This window comes from Orycteropus afer, unplaced genomic scaffold (assembly GCF_000298275.1).
Source record: "Orycteropus afer afer isolate SDZICR_OR568_19922 unplaced genomic scaffold, OryAfe1.0 scaffold00125, whole genome shotgun sequence".
In the NCBI taxonomy this organism is placed as follows: Eukaryota; Metazoa; Chordata; class Mammalia; order Tubulidentata; family Orycteropodidae; genus Orycteropus; species Orycteropus afer.
Window position 1 is genome coordinate 1,241,692 of NW_006921712.1, and position 12,829 is coordinate 1,254,520.

The 12,829-nt window shown below is 39.2% G+C and overlaps 1 protein-coding gene across 1 annotated transcript in view; it reads left to right on the plus strand.

Moving 5' to 3' along the window:
- Positions 1 to 12,230, plus strand: part of FBXO25 (F-box protein 25) — a 179,062-nt gene extending 166,832 nt beyond the window's left edge. The window contains exons 9-10 of the mRNA XM_007944424.2: positions 10,660 to 10,686; positions 12,141 to 12,230. Of these exons, the coding sequence (XP_007942615.1) occupies positions 10,660 to 10,686; positions 12,141 to 12,230 (117 nt within the window). The remainder of the gene's footprint in view (positions 1 to 10,659; positions 10,687 to 12,140) is intronic.
- Positions 12,231 to 12,829: the final 599 nt, after the last annotated feature.

Genomic DNA, 12,829 nt, shown 5'->3' on the forward strand with positions numbered 1-12,829 from the left:
AAAAAAAAGATCTGCTTATATTTTCAGTTCTGAAATATTTATAATCTTGCTCATGGAGGAATGTATGATATCACACTTCACTGTAGCAACAGGACTGGCCTCGTTTCATTTAGAATCTTTTAAGTCTTCATCACATCAGTTTTTTCTGCCATACATCATTCCAGAAGATATTGCCTGCAATCACCTTTGTTATTTCTGAATCTGTATGTAAATGTGTAAAAAAGACTAGTTGAGAACTTGTGGAGGAACCAATTTCTTAATTAATTCCTGAAGCCAGATACTTTCTACCTTGCCTCACAAGTCTACTTGTACCCAATTTAGCTTGAGAGGCAAAGTAATGTTGGGAAAAGCACAGATGTTGAAGTCAAGCAAGCTAGATATTCAGCTCTAACACTGAGTTTTGTGTGGCCATGTGCAAGTCCTCAATTCCTCAAAACCTCAGTTTTAACACATAATCTATCATGGAACATTAAATACTATTGTACCTAGCACATAGTTGATGATCCAAAAATGGTACTCACTATTATTATTCATTTTCTTTAACATCTCAATAATGTTGTTTGAGAAACTAAAAATATCCAGCCTGTTAAGAAAGAAGAGAGGCTCTGAGACTTGAAAGATCTGGCACCATGGTTGTGCATCTACTTCTGTTTTGCATCAGACATTTGATCATTTTTCACAGCATATAAATGTGGAGTATTCCAGCAAGCAGCTCCCATAAAGCCTCTTTATGTGCTCCCAAGCTCATTTCCCATTTGTTCTGGCTTAACTGTATTGGATTTTTTGGGTTTTTTTTTTGTTTTTGTTGTTGTTGTTTATTTTTTAATTTTTCTACCTGCCCTTATCAGAAAAGGGCAAGGAAAGGAAGGGAAATACTAGTTCTGTCCCTCTTAAAATATAAAACATACTTTCTGTAGTAATTTTGCTGAGCTTATCTGTACAACCAAAGACTGCCCAGTTCTATGGTCTGATTCCAGTGGCCCTCAAAAGTGTCCACTAAGATGACTACTCCCCAGAACCCAAACAGAGTTTGGACCATCTAAAGTGAGTATCATTGAGAAGGTTTAGAGTGAGAAGGTATAGTCACTAAGTAGTTATATATATGCTGTTTTATTCCTTACTCCTACTGATTTTCCTGATCGAGTTTCTTTACTTTTTAATTTAATAATGCCTCAGTTAAAAATGGTAGACTTCTAGGGTACATTAGAGAAGAAAGCTTGTAAAGCCCTGGACAGAATGAGTCCCATTCGAAAGCCAGGACCAGGATTCAAGATTTTGAGATTCAGGACCACTGTGGTAGTTGAGGTTGTGTGTCAGCTTGGCTGGGCCTGACTTTGAGTGGCTGGGCAGCTGGATATAGTGATTCCCCATGATGAGACTGGTACTCAACTTCATGGTGGAATCTGCTGTGAGCAGCTGAGTGGCTACCTTGGGGATGTGGTCTGTTTCCAGGATATAAGAAGACACTTTGAGAAAGGGATTGAGCTTCTTGGCACATTTGGATCCTGTATCTGGCCAAGTCATCAGTGAGTGGCCTGCCATGTTGTCTCCTGCTCTTAGGACTGTTTTTGGACTTGAACTAGAGGCCTGCCATGTTGTTTCATAATTTTGGGATTGTGCCATAATTTTATTTGTCAACCTTGGGTTTGTTAGCCTCAGCAGTTAGCAGCTGTCTGAGTTAAGAGATGCCTCCGACTCCAGTGGGCCAGAAGCAAGAAGCAGAGCTGAAGCCCAAGGTTGAGGGGCCTTTACCCAGCCCTTAAAGCTGGCACTTTGAACTCAGAATTTTAGTCTTCTAAACTGTGAGAGAACAAATCCCTGTTAAAGCCATTCACTTGTAGTATTTCCTATTAGAGCAGCACTAGAGGACCCAAACAACCACAATCTAAGACAAAATAGTAACTGCCAGTTCCAGGATGTACCAGTCTTGGCCTTTCTGGTGAACTGTTTTCATTTCATTAGCATTAACCAGCCAATCTCAGATCTCTTAAATAAGGATAAGACAGAAAACTACTCTGAGTCAGACAGCTAGAGACAGCAGAGAGAGAGAGTGCTGGAGAAGAAACCAGGTAACCTTATTTTCTAAGACTAGTGAGCAAGTCATTAAATTCATCTGAGCCTAAGTTTCTTCATCTGTATAGTAAGGAGTGTAGACAGGAAGACATCTCAAATCCCTCTTTTGCATTTTTCAAGAGTTCAGAATGTGGCATCCAGTCCATGGGGAGAGCTAAAGGCAGGCCTGGTGGACAGCAAGGGTGCCCTTTTCAGGTGCCTACAATCTGAATCAAAGCTTTGTAGCCTAAAGAGCTCCCTGGGAAATACCATAATTCATTCATTTATTAAACACTGAGCAATTATATTGTTCCAGGCAGTGTGCTAAATGTTGAAGAAAGAACTGTACCCATAACAGAAAAAGCCCCAGGCCATGCAGAGCAGTAGGACAGGGTTAACCACTGCTCTCCTTATTTCTCTCCACTAAAAAAGCATTCAAAAAAAAAAAAAAAAAAAAACCGCAAACTCACTGCCATCAAGTCATTCGAACTCATAGCAACCTCCTGTGGGTTTCCAAGACTATAAATCTTTATGGAAGCAGACTGCCTCATCTTTTTTCTGTAGAGCAGCTGGTGGGTTCAAACCAGGGATATTTTGATTAGCAGCCAAATGCCTTAACCACTACACTACATTGACCCCTCCTTGGGTTTCCGAGGCAGTATCACTACAGAAGTAGATTGCCCAACCTTCCTTCCGAGGAGTGGCTGGTGGATTTGAACCACCAGCCTTCTGGTTAGCAGTCAAATGCCTTAGGCACTACGCCACCAGAGCTCCCTACCACAGATCCTTAAAATAAAATGTAAAAAAAAAAAATTAGGAATTTAAGCTTCTTTGCATAATGTTGACTGTTACTGCAACATAGTACTAAGAGAAGATGAAAAACAATTTGAAGTTTTAAACACTGCTTTTTCAAATATATGAGGATGTGGTCTGAATATAGAAACTTACTACAAACAGTAGGCTATAAGCTCTGATAGTCTGCTATTCTAACACTTTGTTCAGATAATCATAATTATTTATTGTATGTCTCCTGTGTGCTTAGCACTCCAGACATTATTGATACTTCTCACAACATCTGTACATACTGTTTCTGTTTTACAAATGAAGCAAATTATTTTCAGAGAAGTTGAGTAACTTGCCTAGGAGTTGGGGCTGACTCAATGGCACATAACAACAACAACAACAAGGATTATGTAGATCTGCTTCGCTACACAAGCCTGTTCTTTCCACTTACCATGCCTCTGGAATGAGCCCTTTCTTTTATAATGTTTCTTTAAATAAGCAATGACAGGTGCTTCATGCTCAAATACAAACCATCTTGACAGAAAAGAGCTACTGCCTCTCACTGATGGAAGTCTGTCCTTCTGGGTTCTCATCCTCATGCCCCAGCTCTTGCATTTTGGAGCTGCTTTGTCTTAATTGCTTGCTCTACACCTGGGCACCTTTTGACAAAACTCTAGAAACACCAGTTCTTCCCTTTGTAAACCAACAGGTAGGGTTAAAGGTTTGGTTTTACTAAAAAAAATAAACAAAAAACATGAATGGAAGCTAGTTATTGAATGCAGGCATTTAATTTGCTCTGGATTAATGATGGCATGTTGTTGTTGTTGCTGTGTGCCGTTGAGTCGGCCCTGACTCATAGTGACCCCTCCTTGGGTTTCCGAGGCAGTATCACTACGGAAGTAGGATTGCCCAACCTTCCTTCCGAGGAGTGGCTGGTGGGTTTGAACCTCCAGCCTTCTGGTGAGCAGGCAAGTGTCTTAGCCACTATGCTACTAGCTAAACCCATTTCCAGGTCTGGCAAGAACTGTACCCTTAGGCATTCATTTGATGCTAGGCTACCTTGTCGTTGCCTTTGACACCTGCTATTCTTAGCCTGGGAGCTCTGGTAGTGTAGTGCCTAAAGGCACTTGACTGCTAACTAGAAGGCTGGCGGTTCAAACCCACCAGCCACTCCTCAGAAGGAAGATGGGGAAGTCTACTTCCGTAGTGATACTGCCTTGGAAACCCAAGGAGGGGTCGCTATGAGTCGGGTCCGACTCGATGGCACATAACAACAACAGCAACATTCTTAGCCTGTGTAGAGCTTGTCCCAGTCTGCTGCTTGCTCAGATTGGCCCTTAGGCCCCAACCTCATGAGGAGGGCAACCTGATTGTAACAGTTCCCACCTCATCTCTGACTGCCCTGCACTTTCATGTGCTTCTTTGCCCTTCTTGGTGATCAGTTACACTAAAACCCCAGAAGTTGTGTGTTCACTCAGCACTTCAGTTTATTTTTTCAGTCTGAATTATATTGTGTACCAGAGTAGCAGGCCAGAAGAGCAGGAGAAAGGGGATAAAAGCCAGGAACCTAGACAGAAGAGCAGTCAGCCCAGGGTTACAGGTGAGGAGAGACAACTCAGGGACGCCCAAAGTAGCAGGCGGGAAGAGCAGGAGAAAGGGGATTAAAAGCCAGAAAGCCAGAGAGAAGAGCAATCAGCCGAAGGGATTAGGTGAGGAGAGGAAACTCGGGCCCGCCCAGAGTAGCAGGCCAGAAGAGCAGGAGAAAGGGGATAAAAGCCAGAAACACGGACAGAGAAGCAGTCAGCCCCAGGGACAACTCAGGGACGCCCAAAGCAGCAGGCCAGAAGAGCAGGAGAAAGGGGATTAAAAGCCAGGAAGCCAGACAGAGGTACAGTCAGCCACAGGGACCCAGGTGGGGGTGATATGAGAGGTCTCCAACAGCAAGACAAACTTGTCTGTCGGTTTGTCCTACTGTGGTGACATGTAGACGTGAGTTTTGAGGCTGAGCCTCTGGTGTTTAAAACCCAGCGAGATGCACCTGGTGCACAGGTAACAGCCCAGCTTATAGACTGAGATAGACTAGGAAGAAGGAAGAGGCCATCCACTTCTCAAAGAATTGGCCAGGGAAAACCTTATGAATAGCAAAGAAACAACAACAACCATTTTAAAACAGATTCTGGATACTAGTTCCCTCCAGAGCATGTGTGCCTCCTATCAGCATCTACCAATACTGTGCTACAGATGCCCAGGTTCAAATATGTGCCCACATTCCTCTTGGTACATCCACTTAGGTGTGTTTTCCCGTCAGTGGTTTTTACAGACTATAATGACGCTAGGCTCAAGGATCTGGCTAAGGTCCTCTAACTCAGGTTACCTGCTCTGTCCATACCATTCACACTGCTGGCTTAGTGGTTTTATAGTATTTCCTGAATGTTCTTAACTATAGCCTTACACGTGTCCATTTTAACCTACAAGCATTTACTAGGCATTTTTGTATGTGCACTGTAATGATGTTTAGCTGTCAATACACAATACATAATTCTGATAAACCCATAGTTCACAATCAAAAGGTGAAACCACAAAAAAAGAGGGTAGGCATAGAAAAAAACAATAATAGAAGAATTTTATAATTTGTTCAAACTAAGTCATTGGTAAATGGAGATTTGTTATCCTAGTCTCTCTCTTCTTGATTTTGTTTGAAATTTTCCATCATAAGAGATTTTAAAATATATGTTTAAATCTGTATTTCCTTAAGAATATGATTTCATATCTTTTGGTTCCCCCATATTAATAATAATAATAATAATATAATGAACATGTTTTACTTTTCTTCCTTCCCCCTCAACTGGAACTTTAAATCCAAATAATGTCAAATTTTAAACCAAATAATGAAAATAGTTTCTTTTTAATCATACTTTTTAAAATGATATTTTCCATAATTTTTTATATAACTATCATATTTTTTTAAAGCCCCTTACTTAGAGGAGTTGCAATGAGTCGGATCACACTCAACAGCAACAAGTGTGGTGGGTTTTTTTTTTTTTTTTTGGTAACTTACATAAACCATAAGTACAAAGGTTCTCAAAACTATCCACTAATTTGATCTCTAATGAATAAAAACTTTAAGTAAAAAACATGTTACAATTTCTATTAGTATTATGTGACTTGAAAAAAATCATCTTTGACATTTGTGTTCAGATTTCTAATCATATTTACAATTATTTGTGCATATGTTTGGTTTTAATGCTCACTACTGTTACTTCTGTTTCCATTACTTTATTAAATAAATGTGTTCATAAATGGGAAGCAAGGAACTATTTTATTATCACACCTGATAGAATCCAAGGAGTACTAACCTTTTGAGAATGAGTTGAATTAACAGTGTGAAATATTCAGCTTTTACTGTGACAAATCCAGAACTACTCCCAACCTCTTAACAATCCCTTAACACTCCACGAACCCTGACTCCACTTCATCTTACCATGCTTTCTCACTTCTTCCCTAATCCTTCCAAATACCCACCAAGATCTTGCTGTGGAAGCCCAAACTGCCTCTCCCTATACACATGCTATATCAACTCTATATCTGCTGACAAACTAATTGCCATTTGTAAAATATACATTTCAGGGACATTGTCACAGCAACCAACCTCCTCGGAGTAACCTTTCACACCTCACAGGTAGCATTCTATTAGGAAAAACTAACACTCACTAAACACATCACATTTTATTAAGAATATCTAACTGTGTTCACAAATAGTTTATATAAAGTAATACTGTACTACAAGCAACTATTAAATAAGTTGTTAAATGGACAAAGAATTATAAAATAATTATCAATTTTCTCATTAAATATAATTTTTTTCTATGCATATCAGCAATGTTGGGCTCTTGATCAGCATTTAAAAAGTCATCTAATCACATATTAAGTGAAAGAATGCAATTAATTAGCAGAATATCAGTGTTGATACAGTAATGAACCAAATATTTATGTATTCATTCAAAAATAAAAAGTTGTGGCCTACTGTATGTAAGACATTGGGCTGTGGGCCAGGAAGATAGCAATGCTACTTCCTGTCATCACCGTGTTTATAGTGTAGCCTGTTGAGGGAGGACTAGAAACCCAGCTGATTGATAAACAGCACATCTAATGTCATTAGGATTACTGTTTCTAATATCTTGAGATATAATCTTCAAAGGAACCTGCTACTAGATGGAGTATTTCTTCCCTAAATTCAATCCACATGAAGGTTTGCATATCAAGACAGCCATAGTCCTCTATGTATCCCGTCTACACATATCTATATTTGTAATTTCATGTCTGTACTACAATTACCCACCAGCCACTCCTCGGAGGGAAGGTTGGGCAATCCTACTTCCGTAATGATAACTGCCTCGGAAACCCAAGGAGGGGTCGCTAGGAGTCGGGGCCGACTCGATGGCAAATAACAACAACAACAACACTACAGTTATCGTAGAACCAGATACATGACAGATATTCTTTATTCAGTAATGCTATTTCATTGGAATATAAACATATTTATTTCAAAAATACCTGTGTTTGAATTGCACTGTAAACGTAAAGCTTAATGAAGTTTAATGATTGATACACTCACACTAATTATATGGAAAAATATCTTACAAATTAATTGTAAAATGTTTGGTCCTGCACTAGTGTGAACTAAAAGAAAAGATAAGAGGATATGTTAAGGATTTTTTTTTTTTTTTAATTTTAAAATATTTCACCTAAACAGTTACCTGAGGAACTAAAACTCATTTCTGGTTTTTCTTGCTATAAGTAAATCCCACACTCAGAATCTGGATTTGTATTATACAACTAAAAACAAATAGAAAATAATTCATCAAAGGGTCTTATGTAGCAATTACCCTTACTGAAAGGAGCCCTGATGGCACAACAGTTAACTGCTTGGCTGCTAACTGAAAGGTTGGCAGTTTGAATTCACCAAGCTGCTCCACCGGTGAAAGATCAGGCAGTCTGCCTAGGAAATCCTATGGGACAATTCTTTGTCACATGAGGTCACTCTGAGTAAAAAGTTGACCTTATGGCACCCAACAACTCTTACTGAAATTTAAAAAATGATTTAATAATTGCCAAGAAAATAGAGAATAGTACAAGATCCAACTGTAATATCAACATGGACTAAAGCTTTCTTCTAATAGAACACTGCCAACCAGGATTTAAGAGTGGCTGGGCATGGAAGAGTAGTGCCTAAGGCACTTGACTGCTATCCAGAAGGCTGGCGGTTCAAACCCACCAGCCACTGCTTGGAAGGAAGGTTGGGCAATCCACTTCCATAGTGTTACTGCCTCGGGAACCCAAGGAGGGGTCGCTATGAGTCAGATCCAACTTGAAGGCAGTGAGTTTGGTTTTTTTTTGGGGGGGGGCATGGAAGAGTGAGGAAAAAGACATTCCTGCAGACACAATGCATAGGTCATCAATGTCCCTGTCCCACTTCACTAAATAATTAAATTGACTGAAGGTACTAGCCATCTGCCACCCTTCTCTAAATGAAGAAGCAAGAAGAAAACGTATTTATTCATGGGCATGATTTTAGCATAGCTAAACCGGAGCTCATACTGTTGACAACACAGTCATCTTTGTGTGACTGGTGCCTAAGGCATATGACTGCTAACCAGAAGGCTCATGGTTCAAACCCACCAGCCACTCCCCAGAAGGAGGGCTGGACAATCTACTTCGTAGTGGTCCCACCTCAGAAACCCAAGGAGGAGTTGCTATGGTGGGTTTGAACTGCCAGCCTTCTGGTTAGCAGTCAACTGCATTAGGCACTATGCCACCAGAGCTCCTATGGAAGATTTATACTTTAAATAAACTAGACTACAAATTATTTAAGATGTTCTTCATAACTTTCCACCCTACTAAACAGTTACTCCTTTTCTTACGGCTTTTTCTTTACTGTTTAAAAACTAGTATCTTCCTGAGGAGTGAAAGAAAGCCATTTAATTCAAATATTAGTAGGAAGCCAAGATTTTTTTTTAATTGCAGTTTATTTTTATTCTTTCTTTTAAGGCCAAATAATAGACTCATGACCTTTGTTCTCATTGAAATAAAAAATAACTATTAAAAGGAAAATTTGGGGTTTTCTCCCATCAGAGCCACATGTATTGCACTATAGTCACCAGTTTAAGTTTTGTATTATGTAAATGTAAATAAATGTATAACCCACTAAGATAGGGGTTATACATTTATTCTGCTATTAATTCTTTCATTGAGTACTAACTGAGCTCCCAGTATTTGTTTGAACAAAACAAAATGCACAGTCTTGCCCTTAAAGAGCAGACATAGATATAAGGCAGTCATTCATTCGACCAGTTAAGTGCCTACTGTGTGCCAAGGAGGTACTTCTCTATGCTCTGGGAATATGTAAGTGAATAAAACAAACAAATCTCCTTGCCCTTAGGGAGCTTACATGAAGAAATACCGTAAGGAAAAATAAAATAATATGGTATGTTGAAAGCAAAATGCTGTGTAAAAAAATAAAGCAGGATGAGGGAAGTGGAGCATGCCAAGCAGATGGGGAGCAGAGTTGTTATTACTGGTTTGGTCAGAAAAGGCCTCATGAATAAAGTGATATTTGCACAGCATAGAGAAATTTACACAGTGACCCTCCACAGCACTGGGTGTAAGAGGTGGCCATGCAGATACTCAAGGAAGAGTATCCCAAGCAGTGGGAACAGCAAGTATAAAGTACCTGAGGAAGAAACCCACTTGGCATGTTTGAGGAAAAGCTAAAGGCCAGGTGTCAGGAGTGTAGTGAGGGAGAGGATGGTAGAAAACTCTGACTGCTTGGTTCCATGTATGAGAACTAGGACAGCAGTAGGAAGACCAGTTAGGATGTGAGGATGTGACTCTAATAGTTTAGGCAAGAGATGGTGATGGCCTATTCCAGAGAGATCATGAATGGAGGCAGTGAGAAGAGGCTGGGTTGAAGGAAGAGCTGATGGATATGCTGGGGGATTGGTGGCAGCAAACAGTATAAAACCTGGGTCAGGAAGGCAGCCGACTGATGCTCTTCTTTTATGAAGAAACAGTAAGTAGAAACAAAAGCATCAGAGAAGATGGAGTTTGGCTGCATGGCTTCTTAGCATACAAGGAATCTAGTTAATGTACATGATTTAGAATAGAATAAGCCCTCAGAACATTAGAGAAAGAAGAAATGATTTTTCCAAAAATGATCTATTACAATTTTTTTGATATAAACTATACATGGAAATATTAGCATTAACTTATGTATTTTCAATGAACAATTTTGAAAGCACTGACACCTCAGTAGTTATCAATTTGAAAATTTTGTAAAGAAATGGGAATATTTATTACTGTCTTAAGACAGTAATATGGGTCTTTGGGGTATTTGGTACAGTGACCCCTCCTTGGGTTTCCGAGACAATATTTCTACGGAAGTGGATTGCCCAACCTTCCTTCCAAGGAGTGGCTGGTGGGTTTGAACCACCAGCCTTCTGGTTAGCAGTCAAATATGTTAGGCAGTACACCACCAGAGCTCCCTCAATTTGAAAATCTTATAAAGAAATGGTAATATTTATTACCGTCTTAAGACAGTATCTTTAAGTTATATGGATCTTTGGGATATTTGGTATTATCCTGTATGCTTGCATTTAATATTCTGCATTGCCAAATTTCATTATCTGTTTTATTTTCATAAATAATATGCATCGGACTTAAATGTCTAAATTCAGTCTGGCTCTTTCTAATCTTAACTTTTCCTTTTTTTTTTCTCTCTCTCCCTTTACTGCATTCCTTCCTGATTCTTTCTTCATGATCTCAAAGGACTACCATCTTGCTTTATTATTCAAGGTACTTCCATATTTTACCACACATGCTGTGTTTAGAATTAAAGAATGGTGAATTATGGTACATCTCATGCACATGATCTTGCCATAACATAGTAAACCAGTTAAATTTAAACACCTTAACACTGATTAAGCTCTGATGCTCAAGATTGTCACCTAAATACACAGCATATGTGTGGGAGTGAGTTTACTGAAAAACTGTAACCAGTAAAAGCAAATTTCAACTCTCTTGATTATTTCAACAAGAACCAAACTATTTTAATGAACTAATTTGACCAATGCTTGAGTTAGATAAAGTACAGCCTTAAGGGAAAAGTGTGGACTTTGTTAATAAAAATTTCTCATTCAGATAAAAGATGCAAGTGCATTAGGATTGGTAACATTGCAAGTAAGGGACCACTTTGAAAAATAAACCATTATATTTACCAAATATAGCCTCGCATACGCATAGTGACACTATAGCACGGAGAACTGGCCCATAGGGTTTCCAAGGGTGTAAATCTTTACAGAAGCAGCCTGTTTCATCTTTCTCCTGCAGAGGAGCACCAAGACTCCTATGAGTTAGAAGCAACTCGATGGCGGTGGGTTAATACAGCTTCTAAAGGAGCCCTAGTGGCACAATGGTTAAGCACTTAGCTGGTAACTGAAAGATAGGCAGTTTGAACCTGCCAACTCCTCCGTGTAAGCAAAGACCCAGTGATCTGCTTCTGTAAAGCACAGGAAACCCTGTGGGCCAGTTCTCCTCTCACACTGAGTGGCTATGAGCCAGAATTAAGTCAACGGTGCATGACAGAATATAGCCTCTAATTCTCATTTGCCTATATTCTTAAAGCATCTTGTTCTCTTAAGGGTTAGTCAGTTTTCATCCTCAAAAATACTTGATCCATGACTTCCCTTTCCCCATTGCAGAAACTATACCAAGGCCTTTCTCCTGGCCTGTTTAAGGAGGCTTTGCACTGCTTCTAGCATAGAAGCAGTGTACAAGTAGGATTAATTTAAGGAATAAATGATGGATAGAGGGAAATCTAAATAACAATGTAAAATAAGAATGAGGGAAGGAATAACAGTTGGGAAGAAAAATAGAATGTCAGAATATTTTCCAGTAGAGAGAATACCAGGACTAGTGTGTCAATTGAGTTTCAGACTTTTGGCTATGTTTGTAGGCACTGGTGCAGCAAAGTGCAATGAGTGACAGTCATGTTCCTTTAAACTTAGAAGCTTGCTCTGTATTCAAGGACATATTCTCTGATGTCACTACTTGGGTAGAAATTACTAAAAGAAATCTCTCTACTGATAAGTACTGCTGCTGCCTTTAATAATTCTATCAAAGTGATTTTTCAAATACCTTTAAGAGATGTGGTCCAGTGTCCCTTTAAACACACAGCTGATGACTGTTGCTGACAGCAATGACGCCTGGTCTGTGGATGTAACTTCATCCCCATTCTCTCCCCCCTGCAGGACTCAGGACACCCCTGCACCGCAACGGACCCAGACAGCTGCTTCATGCCAGTCTCTCCTCAGCACTTCATTGATCTCTTCAAATTTTAAATGCAATCCTTTCACATTGTCCTCATTGCTGTGTCTGTAAAAGGTTGTATATTGTGCTGTTGTGTGCAATAGCTGGTAGTAAATGTTCTTTGTGATTAAAAGAACTGGATGGGTGACCATGGAGGCATCATGTGAGGCCTGCGTTCTAGAAAGAATATGAAAAATTGTCCCTCAGTATTTATAGGGTAGGAATATATTGTTGTATGATTTGATCTTTGAATAGGGTCAAGGGACTCAAGCAAAATAATTTTTACTTTTTTTTTTCTAAGCATAGTAAAAATTGCAGTTTTGCATACTCATAAAAATACGGTTTAAAAAAGATTTCAAATTTTCAGAATCACAGTGTGTGCTGAACTGACACTAATGGCCAAGAAAATACTTCTTAATTGTCAAATTGTTTCTCAATTTTATACTAATTTAGGGTGGGGGACAAAACAATTGATCATTGTAAATACATTATGCAGAATATTTATTTTTCTTAAAATGTATTTTAACAACTGCTGTGACTGTGTCTTTTTGAATGCAACATGAATATAGGGAAATATTAGCCATATCCTGTGTTGATGTTTATCGATTGGGTAGTGAATTGTGCAAATGTT